The sequence below is a fragment of the Lynx canadensis genome, chromosome D4, assembly GCF_007474595.2.
Source record: "Lynx canadensis isolate LIC74 chromosome D4, mLynCan4.pri.v2, whole genome shotgun sequence".
Lineage (NCBI taxonomy): Eukaryota > Metazoa > Chordata > Mammalia > Carnivora > Felidae > Lynx > Lynx canadensis.
In genome coordinates this window covers 24,950,374-24,975,657 of record NC_044315.2, presented here as the reverse complement: position 1 = coordinate 24,975,657, position 25,284 = coordinate 24,950,374, and the positions used below count along the sequence as shown (strand labels likewise).

General features: G+C 40.2%; 1 protein-coding gene and 1 pseudogene across 9 annotated transcripts; both read left to right on the top strand.

Annotated features, from left to right (window-relative positions):
- The first annotated feature begins 82 nt into the window (after positions 1 to 82).
- On the top strand, positions 83 to 12,462 carry HNRNPK (heterogeneous nuclear ribonucleoprotein K). Of its 9 annotated transcripts, none has more exons than XM_030292658.1 (17): positions 84 to 202; positions 2,190 to 2,266; positions 2,374 to 2,458; positions 2,897 to 2,994; positions 3,678 to 3,734; positions 5,185 to 5,228; positions 6,108 to 6,180; positions 6,696 to 6,767; positions 7,267 to 7,380; positions 7,752 to 7,880; positions 8,505 to 8,812; positions 8,939 to 8,993; positions 9,300 to 9,383; positions 9,648 to 9,663; positions 9,741 to 9,823; positions 10,202 to 10,371; positions 11,147 to 12,462. In XM_030292658.1, the coding sequence occupies exons 3-17, from the start codon at positions 2,401 to 2,403 to the stop codon at positions 11,175 to 11,177; spliced, it is 1,392 nt and encodes a 463-aa protein (XP_030148518.1). In that variant the 5' UTR covers positions 84 to 202; positions 2,190 to 2,266; positions 2,374 to 2,400; the 3' UTR covers positions 11,178 to 12,462. The 9 variants fall into 9 exon arrangements, with proteins under 9 accessions (XP_030148520.1, XP_030148519.1, XP_030148518.1 ...); XM_030292652.1 differs by having other exon boundaries at positions 11,087 to 12,462; XM_030292653.1 differs by lacking the exon at positions 84 to 202 and adding an exon at positions 485 to 560 and having other exon boundaries at positions 11,087 to 12,462.
- Positions 12,463 to 15,414: 2,952 nt separating this feature from the next.
- Positions 15,415 to 18,552, top strand: LOC115499068 (annotated as a pseudogene).
- The last annotated feature ends 6,732 nt before the right edge of the window (positions 18,553 to 25,284 follow it).

The window sequence follows — 25,284 nt, the reverse complement described above, 5'->3', positions numbered from 1 at the left end:
CCTCCCTGTGCGCGTGAACGAGGTAGCCTTCAGTTCTCGCGAGAGGTTTTCCCCCCTCCCTCTCCTCTGCCTCTAGTGAGTGCGCGAACGAGAAAGGAGGAGGGCGCTCCAGGCGAAAGCACTGCAGACGCCATTATTCCCTGTTTCTCTGCTGCTGCAACCTCGACGTCTTGCCTACGTCCCGCTTTTTTGCGGCCTATAGGTAATTGGGGTTTTCGGCGCTAGGGTATTATAGATTCAGGCAGGGGTTTGGCCTCCCTAAAGATTGCGTTGACTTCTCCCAAGCCCGGCTTTTCTCGGGCCCTTAGCGGCCTCACAACCTGAAGGGAGGCGCCGGCGCGAGGCGTGGCGTCGCCTCCTTCGGCGCCTTGATTGACGCGGCCTTGAGCCAATCGCTTTGCCCTCGCGCCACCGCTGAAGCCCGGGCAACCAATTGGGCTCGGCGGCGGGGTAGGAGAGCGCGGGGAGGCGGGGGAAGGCGGCGGGGGCCTGCGCTCGTTCTCTGTCTAGCTGTGACCGGCTGAGGCGGCGCGGCGGCACAGGGACGGCGGCCTCGCGCGGTGAGGAACGGGGCAAGGCGAACGGTGCGTGGGGGCGAGGATCGGAGACCAAGTTTGCCGCTTGAGGGAGGTGTTTGGGGGCTGCTTGGTGGTTGGCCGCTTCTCAGAAGGGAACGTTGCCCGCTTTCCCCTCCCCCCCACCTCCGCCATTTCCCTGAGCGTGTATCCGCAGTCCGCGTCGTGGTGCTAGAGGCTGCGGGGGGGAATTGCGAGGCAAGTGCCTGTAGGATGATCTGTAGTTTTGCAGGCTTGAAATCAGGCATCTTGTGTAGGAAGAGGCGGCCGGCAGGCGGGACCCGAGGGCGGTGGAGAATGCCGCCGCTCTCTTTGTGTGGGCCCCCCGCACTTCGGCCCTCCCGGCCCCAGGCTCGGAGCTGGAGCGGGGGAGATGGAACGGTCGAGGCTGCCTCCGTTGCTTTGTCTCTCCCGCGGTGGGGGGAGGGTGCGGGGGATGAGATCTCGGGACCGCGTGGTGGGTGGGGGAGGGGGTCCGCGCTCGGCTCCGCCTAGTAGCACGTAGTCGCCATTACGCGGGCCGCCATTTCCTGTCGGGTCCGGGTGAGGAGCGGCGCGGCGCTTCTGGTCTCGCCTTCGGCTTATTCAACTCCTGTTACTCGGCCGTTGCGGATCCCCGGTATCGTGCGGGGCGGCGGGGGAGAGCATGTTTGCGTTCGGCCAGTCGCGCCCGTAATTAGTGGTTTTCACGGTCTGAGGAATGGTGACTGAAAGGCTTGAACGATGAACCGCGGCAACGTTTTTATCTAAATTTTCCAGCATACTCCAACGCTTAGCTGAAGGATGGGCCGTTAAGGATAGCGTTTCAGTTAGTCGTTAAAAGAGAAGCTTATCGACAAATGTTATGAAAGAATGAAAGGCATAAAACGTATCCTCGAGTTTTAGCTTTAGGCCGTCTGGCAGAAGCCACTTGACTATTTCTTTTCTGCTAGTCCTGTGAGGGCTGGTGAAAGGCGACTTGCGGTCCTATCACGCTGACATTAAAGAAATAATTGTTACGATGCAAAGAGTTTTAACCTAACTTCAATTATTTCTATGGGGCCAGTATTAGCGTTCTGGGGTTCCATTAGCTGTATTTAATAGAGCAGTGCTGGCGGTTTGGGTCTGCTCCCTATAAGGTTTTTTTTTTTTTAAGATTTAATTTTCTGGTACTTTGACCTGATTGTTGGATATAGCTTGAATTTGCCTTCGCTTGTAAACTTTAGAGAGTTCAGAGAATGGCCTTTCAAGTCAGAAATGGGAAGAGACCCACGAGCAATTTAAAATTCCAGTATAATCAATTTTGTGTACCTATAAATTTATACCTTTGGGGACAAAATTGAGACTCTGAGCTTATTACAGGTCTTTGTCGTTTCTGTATTTATTGTATAAAACCATTAGTTGCCGTGGTGGGACTCAGTCCAATGGCTAAAAATTCGTGGTTTCCCTTTTGCAAAAAAAATCAGAGTCCTTTGGTTACTTTTTTTTCCTAAGGCTTACACTCACTTGAGAGTGTAAGACCCTAAAACAAGTTTTAGAAAGAGCTCTTTAGCTTATTTGTATTCAGATCACTGTTCATTAGTATTTAGTAATGAGCAACCAAAAAGCAAAACTGATTTATGTTGGTTTTTATAGGCTACTGCAGCACTAGGGTGTCAGTTGGTCCCGCCCAGAACACTTCAGTTCTGCTCTGCAAGGATATATAATACCTGGTACGTTCTAGAAGCAGAGTCATTTCTTTGCCTTTTCTTTTGTTTAGCGAGACACAAAGCTTACTTTCCAATAAACCAAATGTACTAGCCTCTTTATTTTTCAACAGATTGGTGTGTCCATTTAATTCAAGAAAATGGAAACTGAACAGCCAGAGGAAACCTTCCCCAACACTGAAACCAATGGTGAATTTGGTGAGAACACATTTTTAGCAATTTTTGTGTTTTCTATTGTTTCATTATTTAGAACGGTTTAGTGTGACATCCCTGTCAGTTTTCGTCTACTTAGGAACTATATGCAACTGTCTTTTGTGTTGTTGACGGTAAACTTAAGATAAAGACAACAAAAAATATTTTTCTTTGCGTTTTACAACTTTTAGTCCCTTGAATTATTTTGTCCCTTTCATTGTTTTGTGTTTAGAAAGAGTTTTTTGGAAGGGAACGTGCTTTGATTCATAATTAAAAGTTAGAATCTGAGCGGCTTTGGCCTTTTCAGTTAGCAACAAATCTCCAAACAGAACAGGAGTTGCTTTCTCTGTCCTGTGGGTTAAAACTAAAATGTAATTGGATTAAAGGGGCTTTTTCTTGTTGATAACTGGTGCTTTCTTTGACATCTGAACTGTTAACTTCTAGGTAAACGCCCTGCAGAAGATATGGAAGAGGAGCAAGCTTTTAAAAGATCTAGAAACACTGATGAGATGGTTGAACTACGCATTCTGCTTCAGAGCAAGGTATAAATTTTACTCTTGAAAATCTTAAAGTAGTTCTTACTAAAGTAGAAATTAAAATAAGTTCTGGTTTGGCCCTCTGGGAAGCATCCTGAGCCTTACAGATTAAGGAATGTAAAAGATGTGTGTGGCTCTTTTTAAACAGATTGGTAAACCGTGTTATTTGGATGACAATTAAATGAAAGCCCTTAATACAGTGACGCTATGAGTAAAAGTAGGAGAAAGGGTATAGGTGATGATTAAAGCATTAATGGATTAAAGATTATACCTTGATTGCATTGTGGGGAAAATATCCTAGCTGGCAGTTGACTTGATGGGCATTATCACATCACAATGTGAAGGTACCTAGTGTATTTAAATTACCTTTTTCGGAATGATACCATAAAGTTAATCAGTGCATAATTTTCACGCTCTGTATTTTTGGCATGCTTAATATTGCAAAGCTGTCTTGGTGTTTTCATCCCCAAAACTCAATAGACTCTCGATTTTTTTTTTTTTTTTAACTTCATGATTTTGATTTTGATACCCAGATAGATTTTCAGCTCTATAACCAAAAAGGGGAGGTTAGAGTTTTGTTAGGGTTTTTGTTTTTTGGGGGGATGGAAGGGTTTGGTTGCAGTTTAAAAGCATAGGAAGACCTGTTGATATAAGGGAAAGTAAATTTCTTGTGTTTATATCTTCTCCAGAATGCTGGGGCAGTGATTGGAAAAGGAGGCAAGAATATTAAGGCTCTCCGTACAGACGTAAGTATTAAAGAGTTTAAACTACACAAGCAGCTTCAATTTATGTGTTTGTAGGAATTTAAAGATTTGCATCATAGAAATCATTCAATAGTCTAGATACAAGCCATTTGTAATAATTGAATACATAGTTGATTTCAAGGTTTGCCATTCCTGATTTAACAAAGCACAGATTGAGTTTGGGGAGGGGGGATCTGTATTAAACCTCTTCCCTTTCTGATAACTTTACACCAAATTATTCACTTCAAGATAACATTTTAATTAGAAATAACGACAGTGTAAAAACCCTTAATTGCACTAGTTACCGTGTGTGAATCAATTACAGTATTACAAAAACCATTGCAGGTGGCTGATTAAACTCCGAAATTTTTATTTTTTAATCGTCCATCTGTTTAACAGCTTGCACATGGAGCACAAAGAGATTAATGTTGAGGTTGCATGATTTAAATATGGGTAAAGAATAGACGCTTAATCTTATAATTGGGAAACCATTTGTCAATGCCAGTGATTTGTTTGAGTCTTCATATTTTATAGTGGGTTGACTCTTGTGATTAGACACATTAAATGTTGGTATCACCAGAAGCGAGCATATTTATAGGACTTGGCTACACCAAAATTCCTAAATTTTTTTCTCATAGTGTACACACTCTTAATGTTTCTTTGCTAAAGTTGAGGCAAATAATAACTTTGTGTTGAATACTTATTTGATAGTATTTCATTTCTCTCTTGGTCGCAGATCTTTGTATGTTCCTCCTGTAAACTGAACTTGAAAATTTGTTTTAAATTTTACAAACTTGCCTGCTAGGATCTAGGAATGCGTTTTAAACCTCCAGGAAACCAAACTGGTCTTTTAAGAGATAGGGTTTTTGGTGGTGTGGGAATTTTTGTTTTGTCTTTTACAAACCTCTCTCCTCTTAATCCAGATGTTCTATATAATTATCTGGGTTATCAATTTCCCCATTTCCTCAAGAATTTTAGTAAACTGAGTCATGACAGGTTTTGTGTCTACCCTCATGAGCCAGCCTGCTACTGAAACATCGTTTGTTAAAAAGAAAAAAAAATAGCTAGTACCATCATTTAAGGTCCTTAAATGTTAAGCCACAGTCAGATTTAGAGAAGTCCATTATTGTGTTAGTCTTCAGAACAACTTAAGCTTGTTTCATTAATTGAGAGTATGAGTATAGTTTGTATTAAATTAAAATTTATTGCTTTTCCCCCTTTTCCCTCTCCTTGTTTTTTTGGCCATATATCTCCGTTGCCCATGTACTGGATCGACTTACCCCTGCGTTGCCCACCATGACGTTGGCCCATCCGCCCCTGAACGCCCATGTGAAAACCCTGGTTGGCTATGCCCAAAAATGTGCTCGTTGCCAAACGGGTACCATACTTGACAACTTCTGATTGAATGCCCATGCCCAATGCCAACATCCACGAACGCCAATGACCAATGCAGTACAATGCCAGTGTTTCAGTCCCAGACAGCAGTGGCCCCGAGCGGTATGTCCCAACAGTTTATGCCTCACTGCCTGATTAGAAAGAGAGAAATGTATTTTATTACCTGCCTTTTATATAATTAAATAGTATCCCCTTTAGACGGTGTATTGTTTTTCAAGTTTCTGTCTTATTTTCCCCATTAAGTCTTTTTGTCACTGAACTTTTACCGTGAGTTGCCCACCCAAACGATCCACTAATTTTATTTCGATGGAAGGAGCACAGCTTCAAGTGTTGCATATTTGCTGCATTGTAAATCAAATTGTTACCAAAATAGTCTCTCGCTCTGTCTTTGTGGCCCACCTTGCTTCCCAACATTGCCTGTTCATAATTTTTTCTGATGAAATGCTAACTCTGGTTCACTTTCCTTCACTTCTCATTTGTGTTGTCTTTGTTTTGTCTCGCATTTGTATTTGTTTTCTTGCAGAGCCCATTAGTGATCTAATTTCTAACTGGTATCCATAACCTTACTCCAGATATAATGTTCACCACTTGCATATTCCCCCACTTTTGCCTAAGAGAAGGTGTGCCAGTTTTACCAATGTAACAGCGAGGGTATCCTTAATTAACTTAGTGGTGGCGGGGAACATAAATATTCAACTCTGCTTCAGTTCTGGTCAATTTATTGCCCACTTAATCTGAGCCCTTCCAAGAGCCCATTCTCTCTGTCTCTCTGCAAGTCTCCTAATATTGTTATCATGTCTGTATTGGGCATAAAACAAAATGCATGTGAAAAACCTATAAATAGGCTACTTTAAATGGGGAGATTAAATAATTGTATGTTACTTCTCTGTGAAAGTTTGTATGACTACTGATGATGAACACAAAACTCATTTTTTCTTTTCCACCTTTTTTGTACTATCTGGTATTTGTGATGTTTGACAGCATATTGAGTATCAGTGCTGATATTGAAACAATTGGAGAAATTCTGAAGAAAATCATCCCTACCTTGGAAGAGGTAGGCTCTCTTTTTTTTAATGTATTTGGCAATTGAGGGGGGAATATTTAAAATGTTTTATTGGGGCTTAATAGGGGAGGTGGAGAGACAGTGGCTGTGACAGTTTGTAGCAGCGACATATAAACTGCTACATAATGTGCATGGTTACTACTCCATGTGTGTGTCTTAAAATGTAATCTGGAAAAAAAAATGTAGTCTGGCCACTCCAGAGTAAATACGAACTACCTGTGGTCTTGCATATGGGTGTAGCATATATTTTATGGGCTCTAGTCCTAGAAGAGGTGTTTTTTAAGGTAGAATATTGATTGTGGGGACTGTGTTGGAAAGGACTGTTAGATTTTTTTAATTTTATATATTCACGTATTTATTGGATATATAGAAAAAAGTTACTCTTTGATTCTTAAGAATTTAATGGTATAGATATGAAATATGTTGTAGTAGCTTTACCAATATATGCGACAATAGCCTGATCACACTAGACACTTAACCTATTACTCTTATTTTTCTACTTTCAGGGCCTGCAGTTGCCATCACCCACTGCAACCAGCCAGCTCCCGCTCGAATCTGATGCTGTGGAATGCTTAAATGTATGTCATAGTGCCATTGAACCCCACTGAAGTATGGAGCCTGGCCCATAGGATCAATTTTATTTTTAACATAGTGTACTTATCCCGTCTCTATAGAAAAAGGCTTAAAAACAAGAGAAATGAATGGTCTTACAACTCACTGTTGACCCTGCTCCATGCTGCAGTGGGAATTAACTACATTTGCAAAGTGCTTTGCAGTCATTTTTATTATGGTGTTATTTGAATGTTAATAATAATTTTGTGGTAACAGCGACATGCTAAATGGCTGCAGTGTGGGTATGGTGTTGCAGGACCTGAAAATAAAATAGTTTTTTAAGGTGGTGCAGAATGTCCTTTTTGGGCCTGGCTATTGAGGATAATAAGCACATAACTGGTAAAGTTATTGAAATATAAATTCAGGTTGCTCACTGCAACAGTATATTGTCATGCTTATAGCAGATAAGTGTGTATTGGGGATTCTTTGATTTGGGACTAAAATCTTATAACTCTCCCTCTGCAGTACCAACATTATAAAGGAAGCGACTTTGACTGCGAGTTGAGACTGTTGATTCATCAGAGTCTGGCAGGAGGCATTATTGGGGTCAAAGGTGCTAAAATCAAAGAACTTCGAGAGGTAAAGGCACTGTTTATTTTCTTCTACTGTATACTAGAGAATAGTTGTTCATACACAGTTGGATCAGTGGACTTCTCTCCTTCCCCCACTTGACCTCCCTCCCTAAGATTCCTTATCACTTCTTTGTTCATGTAGTTTGCTTTTAAAATACAACGGCCTGGACATGCTTGGGCGAGTTTTTTGCCAAAATTTTTATACACTGGCAAGGTCCTAGAGCTATTTAACAGGGTTTTTATATGGTCAGGTGGGGGGGGGTACTGAATATGAATGTAAATTTCTCTGAACCTAGGATTATTTTTTTTTTTGGTGTATTTTATGTATTTTTAAATGTCTTCTAATTAATGCTTCCCTTTACTATATACTTATTACAGAACACACAGACAACCATCAAGCTTTTCCAGGAATGCTGTCCTCATTCCACTGACAGAGTCGTTCTTATTGGAGGAAAACCTGATAGGGTTGTAGAGTGCATCAAGATCATCCTTGATCTTATTTCGGAGGTACTTCATTTACATTCAATTCTGTGCAACAAATTTTTATTCTAAAGTAGTGTCACAATGTTTAGACAAATGGCTTTTGTCTTACGCCTTTACCCGTTGGGGTTTTCTTGTTTTTTGGATATTTTAATTTAAAAGTTTTTTGAGATGGTGGTTATTTGATTATTGGTGAGAATTTTAATAATTTTTGGTCCTTCAAGTAGTTTTTATAGTACTAGTACTACGTTGCATAGCTTCCCAACTGACGTCCTTCAGCATGAGTTAGAGGCTTACCCAGGATACTGATCCCTTCAGCCCTTGAGATGTTTTTTTTTTTTTCCTTTAAAGACCCCATTGTGAAATGTGTGGGTGGGGTTTTGTGTTCTCTTCCTTGAGATCTGAGGGTAAAAGGCTGCTGCTTCTTCCCCCACAAGCCAGTAAAATTTTCAGACTCACCAAAAATACTGCTTTTTTTTTTTTTAAACACTTTCTTTTTTCCTATTAACCTTTTGCCTGATTGCTTTCTCCTGTCCCAAGTACCTCCCCGGAGAAATAAGGGACTTGAAATGTTTGGCTTGTTAACATTTAGTATGAAACAAGTCTCTTTTCCTTGTTCTTTTCTCTAACGTTGCTACATTTTTGTTTTAGTCTCCCATCAAAGGACGTGCACAGCCTTACGATCCCAATTTTTACGATGAAACCTACGATTATGGTGGTTTTACAATGATGTTTGATGACCGCCGTGGACGTCCTGTGGGATTTCCCATGCGGGGGAGAGGCGGTTTTGATAGAATGCCTCCTGGTCGGGGTGGGCGTCCTATGCCTCCATCTAGAAGAGATTATGACGACATGAGCCCTCGTCGAGGACCTCCTCCACCGCCTCCTGGACGAGGTGGCCGGGGCGGTAGCAGAGCTCGGAATCTTCCTCTTCCTCCTCCACCACCACCTAGAGGAGGGTAAGTTTATTACATCCACACAGTTAACTTACAACCAGCTACATTTGATGGGTAGATAGATTTTTGTTGTGACATGTACTGAGATTACAACATGTACTGAGATTACAACACGTACTGTGCTTGCAGAGATCTAATGGCCTATGACAGAAGAGGAAGACCTGGAGACCGCTATGACGGCATGGTAAGAACTCTTTTATCATCAATGTATATGTGAGGGCCTGTAAAGGGTTTTAAAGTCAAGTAGTTGACAGTTTGTTGAAGATGATTGTTAATTGAAAAGCTTGCTTTACCAGTGGACTTGGTAGATAACTAGTTAAATCATTGTCAGTTTGTTGAAATATTAAGACTTTTTTGAGCCATTTTTGTTTCCCCACAATGTATGATTGGTGCTAATAAATATTTGAGTGAAGTGAAATAGAAATGAACCTTATAAAATGGCTGAAATATATAGTCCAGGTTACGTTAACAAGTTCTATCTCTGACACAGGTTGGTTTCAGTGCTGATGAAACTTGGGACTCTGCGATAGATACATGGAGCCCATCAGAATGGCAAATGGCATATGAACCACAGGTTGAGTATCATGGGTGTTTGCATTCATGTCAATAATAACTTAAAATGTTTACCTCCTTGCCAGTAAGTGTTTTTCCCTCCTGTAATGTGTGTGTTTTTGTGCTATGTACCTGAAGTGTTTTCTTCCCCAAGGATTGTCTTCTAAAACCTAGGGAGAATATGGGAGGACTCTAGTTTCCTAAACTAAGATTTTAGGAATATTAAAATATCTGAAGGGTAGTTTTGAAGGCAAAGTAATTTTTTATTTTTTCTTTCCATTTTTAGGGTGGCTCCGGATATGGTAAGTTTTTTCCTTTGTGAAATCAAAACATTATTTCATGCTTTCTAAATGAACTTAATGCTCATTATTTAAATCAGATTATTCCTATGCAGGGGGTCGTGGCTCATATGGTGATCTTGGTGGACCTATTATTACTACACAAGTAACTATTCCCAAAGATGTGAGTATTCTTTGAATTCTTACATTCTTGTAATGTTAACAAGGAACGTTTAATGAGTCTTTTTCTTTAGTGTCCTGACTTTTAGTAAAAGGTCTTAATAAAAATACTGTATTTTAGGATTAAAATTGTGTTTTACAGACTTTAGTGAGGTGTCTTTCTCCAGCTGAGGGTTTTGAAGCCCTTGATTTGTTTATTAAAGGAAGTGTTGATGTGTGCTGTGTAAATAACATTATAATTCAAACCTTGATTGGTTAGAGGGCCTTAAGTAATCTTAGAATAAACTGTGCAAAGTTAGTACTCTTGATATTCATTGAAAATACAGGTAATATGGTTACTTTGAAAGTATATCATAAACACTTGTTTTTAAAATCTTTTCAGTTGGCTGGATCTATTATTGGCAAAGGTGGTCAGCGGATTAAACAAATCCGTCATGAGTCAGGAGCTTCGATCAAAATTGATGAACCTTTAGAAGGGTCCGAAGATCGGATCATTACCATTACAGGAACACAGGACCAGATACAGAATGCACAGTATTTGCTGCAGAACAGGTCAGTTTGAGTTTAGCTTTGTGCTAGCCTATACATACTAAAACTTGAAAAAGCCTTCTTCTCAATTGATTTTTCTTTTAGAAGCCATGGTGTCTCAACCTTTTGGGGACCTAACTTCTAAACATTCTAATAGCTTTGCTTTAATTTTCTTCTGCTTTCTTACTAAAAACGAAGACATTCAATACTAATCTTGCTGGAAGAAGCCTTAACCAAGCAAACTTCTCATTTCTCTGGTGAAAACTGCTGCCAAAACCACTTGTTATAAATTATACAGAGCCTGTAGAAAATGTAGAAGATTCAGTGGATGTTGGTCTAGTTCTGTGTGGAAGACTAGTGATTTTGTTGTTTTTAGATAACTAAATCGACAACAAATCACAGTCTGCCATATGGCACAGGCCATGCCTCTACAGGACAAATGATTGGTGCTGTAAAACGCAGCATTTCACACCTTACTGGCATTTCTTTGTCTCCTCTACCAAATATTAACAACTTTTAATTTCATTTTCCTAATTCTGCTCTACTAATGTCTGATTTACTATTAATCATTTTTCTTGAATTTTACATTGCTCTAATTTTGTAATTGCTAATGTTTTAATTCTTCTAATTGTAATGGACATGTTTATCATTTTAATTTAGCATTGAAATTGTCTTAATGTTGATTAAGATGTTACGAACAAAAATTCTAATTCGTACTTTTTTTTCTTTTCTTTTATAGTGTGAAGCAGTATGCAGATGTTGAAGGATTCTAATGCAAGATATTTTTTCTTTTTTATAGTGTGAAGCAGTATTCTGGAAAGTTTTTCTAAGACTAGTGAAGAACTGAAGGAGTCCTGCATCTTTTTTTTTTTATCTGCTTCTGTTTAAAAAGCCAACATTCCTCTGCTTCATAGGTGTTCTGCATTTGAGGTGTAGTGAAATCTTTGCTGTTCACCAGATGTAATGTTTTAGTTCCTTACAAACAGGGTGGGGGGGGGAAGGGCGTGCAAAAACTAACATTGAAATTTTGAAACAGCAGCAGAGTGAGTGAATTTTAATTTTTGTTCATTGTTGGTGGTTTAAAGGAAAAATATTCCCCCCATGTAATTATTGTGAACACTTTGCTTTGTGGTCACTGTAACATTTTGGGGGGTGGGACAGGGAGGAAAAGTAACAATAATAGTCCATATGTCCCTGGCATCTATTCAGAGCAGTGTGCAGAATGTAATGCTCTTTTGTAAGAAACGTTTTATGATTTTTAAAATAAATTTAGTGAACCTATTTTTGGTGGTCATTTTTTTTAAGACAGTCATTTTTCAAATGGCTGGATTCCCAAACCCACCCCAAACTAAACACTAAGTTTGATTTTCAGCTCCTCTGTTGGATATAAATAAATGCATCTCTTCTTGGACTTAGGCATAATATCTTGGCAAATTCCATTCTGGTGATTTCTTGATGATTTGAAAGTCCATTGCTTGGAAAGAAATTTTGTCATACACATTCATGCTTATAATAAGCTGGGGATTTTTTGTTTGTTTTTGCAAATGCTTGCCCCTACTCTGCAACAGTTTTCTATGTTAGTAATTGTGAAGGAGAACCGAGGTGGGGAGCAATACTACAAATTCAGTAATGGTTTAAATATATGCCAGAAGCCTAATGGCAACAAGTTTTATTAATCAGAATAATACTTGGTTATGGAAGTGACTGATGCTAAATAAATTCTTATTATTTTTTATTAGATAATTTCTCACCTATAGACAAACTGTCAGCCTGCTAGTGTCTATTAGTTAAACTTTGTAAAATATATATATATTCTTGTTTTTCCATTGTATGCAAACTGAAGGAAAAAGATGTACCATTTCTCTGTTGTATGTTGGATTATGTAGGAAATGTTTGTGAACAATTCAAAAAAAAAAACGATGAAAAAAGTTCCTGTGGATGTTTTGTGTAGTATCTTGGCATTTGTATTGATAGTTAAAAGTTCACTTCCAAATAAATAAAACTCCCATAATGCTAGATTTGATGTGTGCCCAATTTGAACAAGGGTTGATTGACTACCTGTAAAATTTGTTCAAACGTTCCTCTTGTAAGGAAATACAGTAATCTTAAATTATATTTTTTTTGTGTGAAGTGTGTTTCTAGCATTTATAAATGAAGTCTGGCAGGGGTGGTAAATATAAAATCCCAGTGATTAAGCTCTTAATTTGTTAAAAGGGGGAGTCTAGCATAATGAGAGCTGAGTCATGATTATCCAGTTGTACAGATCTTCAACACTGCCTACGAGAAATTTTGGATTTCTTAGGTTTTTATCTTTAAAATAGCTCTAGTTTGATGATTGAAAATGCTGACAGATAATGTAACAACTGCCTTACTATGTATGGTTCCTGGCTCATAAATTTCTAAAAATTTCTATTAACCTCCGAGTGTCTAGAAAGCATGAGAACAGTTCAAGTCTACAGAGAACAATCAAGGATGCAATTCTGCTTTTATAGGTTTAGGAAAAAAGATTTGGACATATAGATGAAGTAGGGGGGTTTTCTGGAGTATACATGAAGTAGTACGTGCATGCAAGCATCATTTAAAGGCAGAATTTCATTCCTTTTTTAGTTTGGAGAGGAATTGAGTATTCCCTTGATAACTGAAATAAGTGTCAAAACATCATTTAAAACTACTGAATGCTACATGTGTAGTTTCCCAAAAGGAGAAATTAGGCTGTATTGCCACATGGGTGTTACTTAAGCATCCCCCTTGGGTATTTTAAGTATGGGTGATTGATGCGGAGTTGTTTAGGGTAGTACAACCTTCTGTTGAAATGAGCCCTTCCCCTACAGAAAAATTAACAGGTGCTACTTAGTCAAATTGTTAGTCTTACTGGAGGAGGACATCCCTGGAGAACACTGGCTTTCAGAGCACTCATTGGTCATTCAAAAGTTACTCCTGGATTATTAGTGTGAAAGGGTTTTAACTTTTGCCTTTTACAAAGAATTCTGACCTTGAACCTATAAACCTACCAAAAAAGTAGATGAGAGACTATCTGCCATTGGAAAGCTGGATGTACCACTTGGGAAGGGAGAGGTCTTTTGTGTTGCCACATATTTGTAAATGGTGTTGGAATATGGGCTAGAAATTCAGGTTGAGTAATTTATCAGAAGTAAACATGAAGCTTAAAATTCCCTTAAATGGAACGTTGAACCAATTTTATAAGAAGTGACTAGTACATACACTGATTTGTTAAAGCTTTAAAAATTTAAACATTCCTAAAATGTTTTCAGCTTAACATTTTGAAAGTTACTACCAAAATGCCAACAAACGTTGGAAATCATGTAGCTTGCACCAAAGTTTTTCAGGAATGAAGGTTTTAAAACCTTTCCCTGCCATTCAAATTTTGCCTTTAAAATGAGACTAATGTAAAATATTTCAATTTTGTTGAACGATCTAGTAGTTATTTCTAAATCTTTGATCACTGATAACTACTGGAATGCTTAGAGACTGAAGAGGGAAATGAACATGGCAATATTTCTCTTAATCATTTTAGTGGTTTGTTTACAGTGTCTTCTGTTTGTGCTCAAAATGGAATCACTGTTCCACAAACAAATCGAATGTGAAGCCTGCTACTAAAGGGACATTTTGAATTTTCTCTCACAGGCCAATGAAAATGTTTTTGTTGACAAAGTAGGATTTTAAGTGTCTAATGCTTTTTTTGGATTTTGGATTTTTTTTGGAAAGGGATTCAGTCTTGATGATGGCTAAATGTAAATTAAATCCATTATAAATATTTTGCATTTCCTATTAGCAAGGTTTGCCTGTTGCTGGCAAGTTAGAGATGACATGAACTGTTTCTTCATGGAGGCACTGAACTTACAAAAAGCTTAATCAGTATTTCTCAAACTGTTCCTAGGACTACCTTTAAAATCGCCAATGGTGCTGGTTAAAAATATTTAGACCCCCACACCTCAGTTCCACTGAGTCACAATCTCCAGAGAGAGGTACCAGGAATCTGCATATTTAATAAACTGAACAGCTTAAAGACCAGTGTAATACAGTAATATATAGTAATGTTTCCATACCTTTTCATTAACTGTATTTAGTTTCCAACGTATACAGGTACAGTGGTGGGCCCTAAGGATGCAGTGGTTAGAAACCATTTTTTTGGAGAGACAGTTCAGTAACCATCTACTAGGGAGAAAAAAAAAAAATGCTTAGGAAAGCAGAAACTAATATGTGTTTGTACATATAGGTGTACACATTCACAAGCAGATTGGACACACTGTAGAATTAAAACTAGAGAAATCCCATTGTGTTAGCCCAAAATTCTATCCCTTTCACCTCTTAGCAGATGCTGCTTGTGTACACAGCTGGCCATCATTTGCCCAAACCAGGCTTCAGCACTTCCAGTCAGGGAAGAAATCCGACCTCAGGGAAAAAAAGAATACCTAGAAAATTAAACATTTCACATCTGTCTGTATTTAAAATGGGGAGCTAATTTGAGTCAAGGACGTTGGAAAATCTAAGATGTAAATGCTTTGTAGGCTTGGGTTCCCATTTGCCAAATGAGTAACAGGCACTAGCAACAAGCTTGTGGTTAACTGATAGACCAGCTCTCCTGTGACCTCAAACTTTCCTAGTCTTCACCTCATTTTCTGCCCAGAATCCGTGCTCCTCCCACTGCCCCCTGCTCCCCCAAACTCAGACCTGTAACCCCCACACCTGTAGTTATGAGAGAAAAAGTATGTCACCAGAACTATAAACCTTCCAGAATCCTTTCAGAAATATTTTCTTTCAGTCATCCTATCTCCCTTTTCCAAACCCTTCTTCCTTGAAGTCCTCCTATCATTAAGGAATAGGCTTCCTGGAAGGGAAGGGCCAGTTCACTTAGAAGAAAAGTGTCTGCGGGGTCGGGCCAAGGCCCGGGGGGGGGGGGGGGGGGTTGGGGAGGGGAGCGTGGCATATGACAGGTGTTCATCAGAGCAAAAGTCATTTAGATAGTAAAGAGAGATTAGGCAGGAACAGAATAGAAAGTACCAGCTAGGTCCTTCAGAAACCTCCCTAGGGTTCATCCAGTAGAGGATGATTAGTGGAAGCAGGAACTCCAGGTAGGTTGACTAGGAAGCTGAAAGAGAAGGCTTAAACCTCACTATTTGGAGCCCTGCAAAGTGTCCCCATGACTACATGGGCTTGTAAAGCAGAGCAGAAATTGAGGCAATCATGTTTTGGGACAGAGAAACCCTGAGATTTGCACACACACTCCACAGTATTCCCTTTGATGCCTATATGGCATAAGAGGGACACTAGTTGAGTGCTAATGGGCTTGCCATGGGGTCATCACAGTGAAGAGGAAGGTTATTGCATATCAGAGGCTGTAAGGAAGATAGCCTAGTCAGGGGGTGGATGGAGACAGCAGAATTTCAAAGGTTTGTCAATATTCATGATGAAAGCCAAAATGAGATCAAGTTAGTCAAGAAGAAAGCTAGGCCGAGTGCTGAGAAACCAGCTAAGACTAGCTTCGGTCCATTCAGTGGTAACTGAAGTCAGACACCAGAAGATCCCAAACAAACCTACACCTCAGCTTGAGCAGAGACCACTTGATGCTAAAGGCTCTTTACTCCTATTATCAGAACACCTTATACCCTTGGCACCCAGAAGACCTCTGGGAGGTCTTGGAAAGGTAGAGGTAAAAGACTGTTTAGAAAAAAAAAACATCCCTAATAAGGGGTCTGACCTTTAACTGAATAATTATTTCCCTTAAGTTAGACCATTTAAAACTGGAAAAGACCTCAACTTGCATTTAATTTGGCAAGTTTATGTGGTTTTTTTCTACCATCAATGGGAATGGGAACGTATAGAGAAAGAGGGCATATGGGAATTTGAGAGCCCTAGAAGTCAAGAGGTAAAAGGCAAGAAAAGTAAGGCAAATACAATCAAACCATAAGTTCTAGGTGGAGGTAGCCTCAGTTGGGTTGGAGCCTTCATCTGGTAGATCAGGTAGCTTTATCTAGATTATTGATTCATACCTGTGTTTCAAACTGGCACCAATTTTGTGTACAATTCAGCCTCCAGAACTCTGTGGGATCAAGCTGACACTAATCTCCAGTTGCGACCAAATCATGGCTTCACTCATGATTCCTTTGCTTGCTTCCCTGGCTTCCTTTCACCTGAGAACATTCCTCCAGTGAGTCACTGACACAAGAATTCCTGACCAGGGCTCTGCTTCTAGGGACCTGATCTAAGACAGTTGAGCTGGAGCAAGAGCAGAAATTTACACGACCGAGACATCCCTGACTTAGATTTTGATGCAGTAAGTAGTGAGACATCGAGTTCTCTCCTTCTCTGGAAGGGATGAGAATTTTTTATAAAGAGTAACTGCATTTTGCTAGCAGTGTTTTTGAAAGTATACATATGCAAACAATTATTTGGATACTGAATAGCCATAGGAATGAATTATAATGTACCTTTTTGTTAAACAACACAGCTTCACTTTGACCTTTCTAATAGGACCCAGCTTTGCTTTTGGAGGTTTCTCTCTCAGCTGTTTATATCCTGGTCCTTGGGAGAGTCCTTATCACACCAAGAGAGCAGGCATTTTACCAAGGCTTGCCTGACCTGGGAATTTAAATCTTGAGCAGAAAGATTGATTGCAAGCCAAGTTACAATGATCATGGTGAGTTTTCTCAGCAGCACTAGTAGAAGAAAACTTTGGGCAGTTTCTCAAACTGGTTCCCCAGCCTCCCCTTCTTCTATCCTTCACTTCTTCTTTCTCATAACTTTTCAAAACATTCTTTTTGCTTAAATTAATTAGACAGTTGCTGTTACATGCAGCCCATCAGTCAAAGAGGCTTATCTTGTGCAGGCAGCACTGCTAATTTCGGGGGGGTGGGGGTGGCAATAAAAAGCACGGGTCTCAGCTGCCACTGCTGCCAACCAATGTCACTTGGGTCTTCACAGTTATGCCATCTGGGGCATAAATCAATCATTGCCAGGCTCTCTCAAGGCTGCCACTGAACATTCAGTGCAATAACTTGCCTCAAGTTTCTGGCTTTTTCCTCCCCTTTCAGACTTGAATCAAATGCCATATGTCACAGAGAAGGGAACTGACTTCTGGAGCAGCTACCAAAGGGGCTGGATGATGCGATCTGGAATGAAAGAGGAGTCAACTCTGGAGGAGAGAACTCTGACCAAAGGGAAATAAGAGCAAGGAGAGAGACGCACCGCCGGGTGATCTGTGGCCTCCAGCCGACTCGCCCAGTGGATCAGATGCCTAGTGGACTGCCCCAGGCATGTGGTCAGTTTTGCCCCAGCCACTAAGCTGCTGTACTCAGTGTTTTTAGAGATACAAGAAGAATTATTAGAGTACAATTGGAATTGGCACTAGTGTTCTTGAAATGAGCCACAGGCCATCAGCCTCTGCTAAGATTAATAACAACACAGAAAATCTTGTGTGGAAATTGTCAGTTGTTCCAGACAACTACAAAATTATTTCTGTGCAAAGAGGCATGTCAAGGCCAGTTCACTGCTGTCCTCTTAAACCTGATCGGTCAGAGAGGTGTGCTACCTACGAGATGACAGGAGCTTGGTTAGCTAAGGCAGCAAAAGAAGCCTAAAAGTTTAGGAATGTGAATATTGCCTATCCTAAGCTTGGGAGTTATGCGAACATTCCAGATCCAAGCCCATGGAACCTCCTATGTACATCGCTGCCCCAACGAGACCATGCACAGAGTAGAGTTTGCCTTGATTTCTGATGTCCAGGGAGCAGTGCTGGTTTGCTACGTGCCCTCAAACTTCCTATCCAGGCTGGTGGATGTTTCCTAGTTTGGTGTGATTTCCACATCCAACACCCTTGTGTGTTTCAGCATCTGTGTCATAGGCTTGGTCCTGGAGTGATTAAGAACAGCCGTGGAGAAGTTCAGCTCCATCAAAGCACAAATGATTTATGATATTATTGATAAGTCTCAAGGATTCTATGTATATCCAGTGGATCCCAGAATAGAAGCAAGATGAATATTCCATTCTGCATTGGCAATGCCAAAGGAGACGATGCTTTAGGAAAAAAAGATTACTCACTAAAGCTCTTGAACTCAATGTGATCTCCTTGAAAGGGTGTGGGTCTGTGGGAGGCATCCAGCCTCTCTGTATAATGCTGACAGGAAAGAAGATGTTCAGAACCTGGCAGCCTTCATGAAAAATTCTTTGGAGATGCATCAGCTATGAACACATTTTTTTTTCCACTATTAACAGTTAATAGGTTTAATTACTTAATAAGTTTATCTCAGATATACATTTCTAACCACATGATAGTAATGTAATTGTGAGGACAGCTTCAACAGTAAGTTCATATTCCAACATAAATTTTTGTTGAAAATGATAATCAAAAGGAAAATGACTTATATCAAGGCAATCATCACTTCCCCAAGAGTCTCTAGAGAAATAAAGAATAACTTTACAAACAGAATCTTGTGTCAATTTTAAACACAATCGTAGAAATACTAAAGCTGATAATATTAAAAACTCCACAGGATTGTACCTCTTAGCTTTCACTTCCCCACCCCACCCCCCGTTTATGTACATTCCTATGGAGGCAATATCCTAATTTCCTGCAGTCTAGGGATTGAACCTGTGGCAAAGTCCATATTTTACAAAGCCTCCAAATACTGCTGCTAATTTAGGACATAGCTTTCAAATGTGAACATTCCCTACTCTGAACCTTTAGCCATAGACTCTAGAAATGGTGCTCCCTTACTTTATTTCTACTACAGCTATGAACACAACTTAACCAATATATACTCTGCCCTTGAAGAAGCTACAAAATTTAAAGCTACTTGGGAATGGCTACAATAAGTTAACAAACATGGTATTTTTCTTGAATGAAAATTTTATTATGGATTCTTTTTTTCAAAAAACAACAGCAAAACATTCACAGCTCTGCAAAGCTGGTGGGACTTAACAGACACCTTAATTCTGACTTGAACTGGAAACATTTAAGAGAATCTTCCTCTTGCTTTGCTAACAAAATCTAGTTTATGTTGTCTTTCCCTTTTGTGTGTGTGTGTGTGTGTGTTTTGTTTATGGTATCTTTGTTGCTACTTTTTCTAACTGGATCCCAGTATTCAAACTTGTCTGTGGACTTAATTATGCAAATTGCAGTTAATTGCTTCTGGAGACACACAAAGACACAGCAGGGTGAATGGGGTCCTCTGGGTACCGAATCTTGATCCTTTCCAAAATGACATAGTGGGGTCTCCTGGGTTCTACATCTGTTAATTCAAGTTTACACTGACTGTGTGGTGAGTAGTTTAGGGGTTCTAAGCTAAAGGGCAAACTGGGGATCTTTCTTTATCCTGTTATTCTCATAAAGAGATAAAAGTGACATATGTTTATATAGCAAAATCTGTTTTAATACCAAATAGTTTATATCTTTATGCATTTATATTTCTAAGAATACAGTTCTCAGAGTCCCTGACATTGTGCATTATAACATTACATTAGTAACAGTTGTGGCCCTCACCCTGCCCTGCACCTTTTAAGCTGCTTCACAGAAATGATTTAGAAGTTCTCCAATTCACTCTTGCTTTCCTTCCAATGGGTAGAAGAGAAGGTTGGACAGTTGGTTCTTTATGTTTTAGGTAAGCCATTGAGGGGCTCCTGGGTGACCCAGTCAGTTGAGTGTCTGACTTTGGCTCAGGTCATGATCTCACAGCTCGTGAGTTTGAGCCCCGTGTCAGGCTCTGTGCTGACAGCTTGGAGCCTGGAGCCTGCTTTGGATTCTGTGTCTCCCTCTCTCTCTGCGCCTCTCCCACTCGTGCTCTGTCTCTCTCTGTCTCTCTCTCAAGAATAAATTTTAAAAAAATTTTTTTTTAATTAGGTAAGCCATTGAACTAAAATTCTCTGTTAAACTTCCTTATCCTTTGTTCTCTTTATACTGTCTGACCAGAATGATGCTGTGAGTTCTAGAAGATCTTTGCTTAGGAGTCTTTCCCCCTATTGTTTATCCATGGCCAGTATTTTATGTTGAATATGTGAAGGACATTAAAATCCTAAAATATCCAAAAAGAGGGAGAGACACAGAAACAGACAGATGGGAAATTCCTCTCTCTTCCTCTCACAAACGGCTCTGAGGCAGTTTCTCCCTATAGTTTGTCCCTTATAACATAGACTGTGTCCACGCTCCTACACTAAGACTAGCTGTGTCTCTCCAAGGCTCACCACAAAGCAGTGGCTAGCACAATATCACATCCCCTTATATTACTTTCCATCTGAAACTTCCTTTCTCCTTTCCTTCACTGTCGATATCCTCAGATTGCACCTCAGAAATAAAACATTGGCACTTAATCCCTGCCCCAGGTAAATCCTGCCCCATTTCAAAATAAATATTCCTTTGTATCTGTTTACTTTTTTGTACTTTTTTTAAAAGCAGGCTTTTACATTTATTATTGTTGACTGTCCTCTCCTCCCTCTCAACCCCGCCCTGCTCTGCTCACTATTTTTGCCCTACAGTCTAGCTGAGTGATTTATTACCAACTGGCACCAAGTCTCCAAAGCAAAGTGTGCAAGGGAAACACATTTGCGTGATCCCCCTTAATAGAAGATACACCAGGCAATCTGTCTACCTCTGTTTCCCAGAAATAAAATAACTAGAAGGCCTGCTGCTTCTCTTCCACATATTTGAATTTGGGTTCTGGAAATTTCTCCGTCTGTGCAACAACCTCTTGCTTGACAATTTCCAGAACCCATTCCACTGACAGCTCAGCTTCAGCTTCTAGCAACCCTGAGCTAGAGAAGGTGGTTATTTGATCAATATTTTACATTGTATCCTGAAGTGGTGAGTTCAAGATTATTCAAAGAGATATCAATTGTAAAGCAGTGCACACACCAAGTTTGGGTTGTGCAAGACAATCTGTCCGGCAGGAACTGATGATGACCGACATCACTCAAGTCACCTCTTTGATGACATTTAAGTCTTGTGCATAACCTTGTAAAGGAGCATTAATGGAACTCAGAGAACCTCTCAAGGACTGTGTGATTTGTTCCACAACTTTTTTGTGTTGTTTAGGCAGCAAGGGAAACAAATAGATTACTGGTTTGTTAAAAAGGATATAGCTCTGGAACAACCAGATAGAAGAGACATATAAGGCAAGTTATGTGGGAAGGGGCACAGAGCTTGAATCTCCGAAAAAAATTTTTTTACATATATTTATTTTTGAAAGAGAGTGAGAGCACGACCAGGGGAGGAGTAGAGAGAGAAGGAGACACAGAATCTGAAGCAGGCTCCAGGCTCTGAGCAAGCATTCAGCACAGAGCCTGACCCAGGGCTCGAACCCACGAACCGTGAGATCATGACCTGAGCCAAAGTCAGATGCTCAACTGATGGAGCCACCCAGGCGCCCCATCTCCCTGAATCTCTAAATGTTCATCAGCTGGAAGCTCTGCACTGGTACTTAAGATGTTTAGTGATTTCTCCTAAGTAGGAAATATACATTTCACTCGTTAAAAGCAACCCATGGTTCAAAAATTTCTAAATTGGTTTTGAACTGTAATGATAATGATATATCATGAAGATGATATATTTATTCCATTATAACTAAATATTTTTTAATGTTTATTTAGAGAGAGAGAGAGAGAGAGAGAGAGAGAGAGCAGGGGAGGGGTAGAAAGAGAGGGAAAGAGAGAATCCCAAGCAGACAGAGAATCTGACTGTCAGCGCAGAACCCCATGTAGGGCTTGATTTCGTTTCATGACCATGAGATGATGACCTGGGCCAAAATTAAGACACTCAACTGACTGAGTCACCCAGGTGCCCCAATAACTAAATATTTTAAAACAGAAATTGAATTATTTAAGACTCATAGTGTTCACCAGAAAGAGTCCACTCTGCTCCTAAGCCAAAGCCTATAGATGGAACACTTTACACACAATAAGAAGAGAAAGAACTTCAAATGGTACTAAGAAAACCAGGATAATATAATGCCCCAGAAGCCAACGGTGAATTTCAAGGAAGTGGTCAATTTTATCTTATTTTTTTTTAATGTTTTTTAATGTTTATTCATTTTTGAGAGACAGAGACAGAGCACAAGCAGGGGAGGAGCAGAGAGAGAGAGAGAGAGGGAGACACAGAATCCGAAGCAGGCTCCAGACTCTGAACTGTCAGCACAGAGCCCAATGTGGGGCTCGAATTCACTGACTCCAAGATCATGACCTGAGCTGAAGTCGGATGCTTAACCGACTGAGCCACCCAGGTGCCCTGGAAGTGGTCAATTTTAAATGCTATAAATGGATTAATCAAAAAGAAAAGAAACAGAGGAAATTTACACAGTAGTGAACCATCTCTTTTCTGTTAACCTTTCTTGGGGCTTTAGTCTATTGATCACTTCAATAGAGTCAGGGGAAGTGAAAATAATACAGATGTCCTATCTTCAAAAATCCATTCTACATTCCTCCTTCTGTATGTATGAAAAACTACAGCCTCCTCTCTAGCAATGTCTACTGTCCATATGGTGCTCTAGCCAACTTTTGCAACTTTTCCTCCAGAGTACCTCTTAACCCGCTCTTTTCTTTTCTTTTCTTTTCTTTTTTCTTTTTTCTTTTCTTTTCTTTTCTTTTCTTTTCTTTTCTTTTTTTCATGCTCATTTATTTATTTTGAGAGAGAGAGAGGGAGGGAGGGAGAGAGAGAGAGAGAATGAGAGAATGAGCTGGGGAGGAGCAAAGGGGAGGAGTAGAGAGAGGAAGAGAGAGAATCCCAAACAAGCTCCGTGATTCCAGCTCAGAGAGAGCCTATCATGGGGTTTGATCTCACGAACCCTGACAACACAACCTAAGCCTGATACTTAACCAATTGAGCCAACCAAGTGCCCCATTAACTCACTATTGCTGTAAGTTTCTGCCATACCTTATCATGACAGAAAACAGAAGATGTAGCAGTGATTGTTGCCAAAGCTTGACGTTTAATGTAGCTATTCAGAATGATGGCCTTCTTGATGACTAGAACAGCTTAGCTTGGATACTGTTTAGGAGTAGAGGGAAAGGTGATGGGGACAGAACATCATTGATCAAGGCTCCTCCCTCTGTTAACCTTGAAAATGCAAGCTTAGGGAGTATTTAGAGGTCATCTTGATGTCTTCAAAAGCCTATGCCTGTGCGTAGAGTAGAGCTGCTGGCAAAGATTTTCAAAAGAAATAAACTCAGCCAGCCTGTTCCTTTGGCTCTTTGCCCTTTTATTTTCATCATCCTTTCTGTGGACACAATGCCCATCCTACAACCATAAAGACAAAAGTCATATACGAGGGAGAGTAAGACCAAAAGCAAGGAGCCTAGTTCCTTGCTGACATTCTCAAATGGCTGCATCAGCCCTGGAGTGCCTACCTCTGGATTTATTATATAGGAAAATCCCCTTTTTATTTAGTCACTATAGCCTGGTTTTCTGTTGAAGTACAATACTACCCAGCCATTTGATTGTCCGCCTTCCTCACCAGATCATGAGACGTCAGCAACCACGTCTATATTTGCTACCTGTAAGATAGGAAGCTTTCATAGAAGTTCTAGAAAACTCAAAATTGCCTTAAACTATAAGGAAGTTTAACTCACATAACGAGATCCAAAAGTGAGATAGACTTAAACGTTGACATAATTCAGGGGTACCTGGCTGGCTCAGTCAGTTAAGTGTCCACCTCTTGATTTTGGCTCAGGTCATGGTCTCACAGTTCATGGGATTGAGCCCTGCATCTGGCTCTGCACTGAAAGCACAAAGTCTGATTGGGATTCTCTCTCTGCCTCTCTCTCTGCCCCCCACCTCAAAATAAGTAAACATTTTTTAAAAATCTTTAAAAAAACAAGTTGACATAATCTCATCACTCCAGCTCCATTACTCTGCTATTCTTTTTGCCTCCTCCGTGTGTTAACCTCACACACAGGTTGCCGTCAAAAGGACGGTAGCAATTTCACACCTCATATCCAAGCTCAATTACGTCCAGAGGGAGCATGAATCACTTTCTAAGTTCTCCTGGAAAAGCTTTTCTGGAAGCATCCTACACACCTATCTTTGCAATTCACTGAGGTGAACTGGGAAACATATATGACCCTAACCCAGATGAAATTGTCCTTAGACCAGTCCAGACCACTCCTGGAGCTCAGGATGCTGAGCTAAGTGAGCTGTAAGAGGGATTCCTGAACAACATCAGGATTCTGTTGGGAAGGAAGGAGGGAAAGGATGCTGAGTAGGTAAGGACTCCCTTTTTGTATTCCCAACACCTTGTATATTTTTGGGGAGCGGGGGAAGGCAAAAAAAATTTTTTTTAATGTTTATTTATTTTTGAGAGAGACAGAGCGTAAACAGGGGAGGGCAGAGAGAGAGGGAGACACAGAATCTGAAACAGGGTCCAGGCTCTGAGCCATCAGCACAGAGCCCGACGCGTGGCTTGAACCCATGAACCGTGACATTGTGACCTGAGCCGAGGTCGGATGCTTAACCAACTGAGCCATCCAGGTGCCCCTCAACACCTTGTATATTAAAAAAATAAACCCACCTACTGCGCAAAATGTATAATTTATCTCAACAAGAAGTTGAGAGAAGAAAGCATGTTTTACTCATGTATACTACTCCCAGTGTTTAACTCAATATCCTGAACGTAGTAGGACTTTAAATTGTTGGGTTTTTTCTGTCAATGAGAAAAAAGAGCCTAAATTATATAACCGTCCTGGATTCTTTTGAGATTGCTAGATTTTTCTTGCAAATCAATTTCTTTGACTCCCATGACTTAGAGCTGCTGGGGTAGACAGGAAAAATCCCAAGTCAACAGATTTACATTTATTCAACAACAATATTAATGTGCTGGTGACTTTGTCTGGAAAAGCAAATCATAGTGAAGTCCTTAAAGTTTTTTTCTTACCAAAATGAAGAAACTGGAGGGATGATGTTCTGCTTCTCTGGGGGCACAGTTGTCAAACTTAAAA

Bases quoted from the DNA above. Each gene is read 5' to 3' on its own strand.
- HNRNPK (XM_030292655.1), top strand. From the start codon at position 2,401: ATGGAAACTGAACAGCCAGAGGAAACCTTCCCCAACACTGAAACCAAT. The intron at 5,229-6,107 runs GTATGTCCCAAC...GATGTTTGACAG, and splicing joins GACAGCAGTGGCCCCGAGCG to CATATTGAGTATCAGTGCTG. The intron at 7,881-8,504 runs GTACTTCATTTA...TTTTTGTTTTAG, and splicing joins TCCTTGATCTTATTTCGGAG to TCTCCCATCAAAGGACGTGC.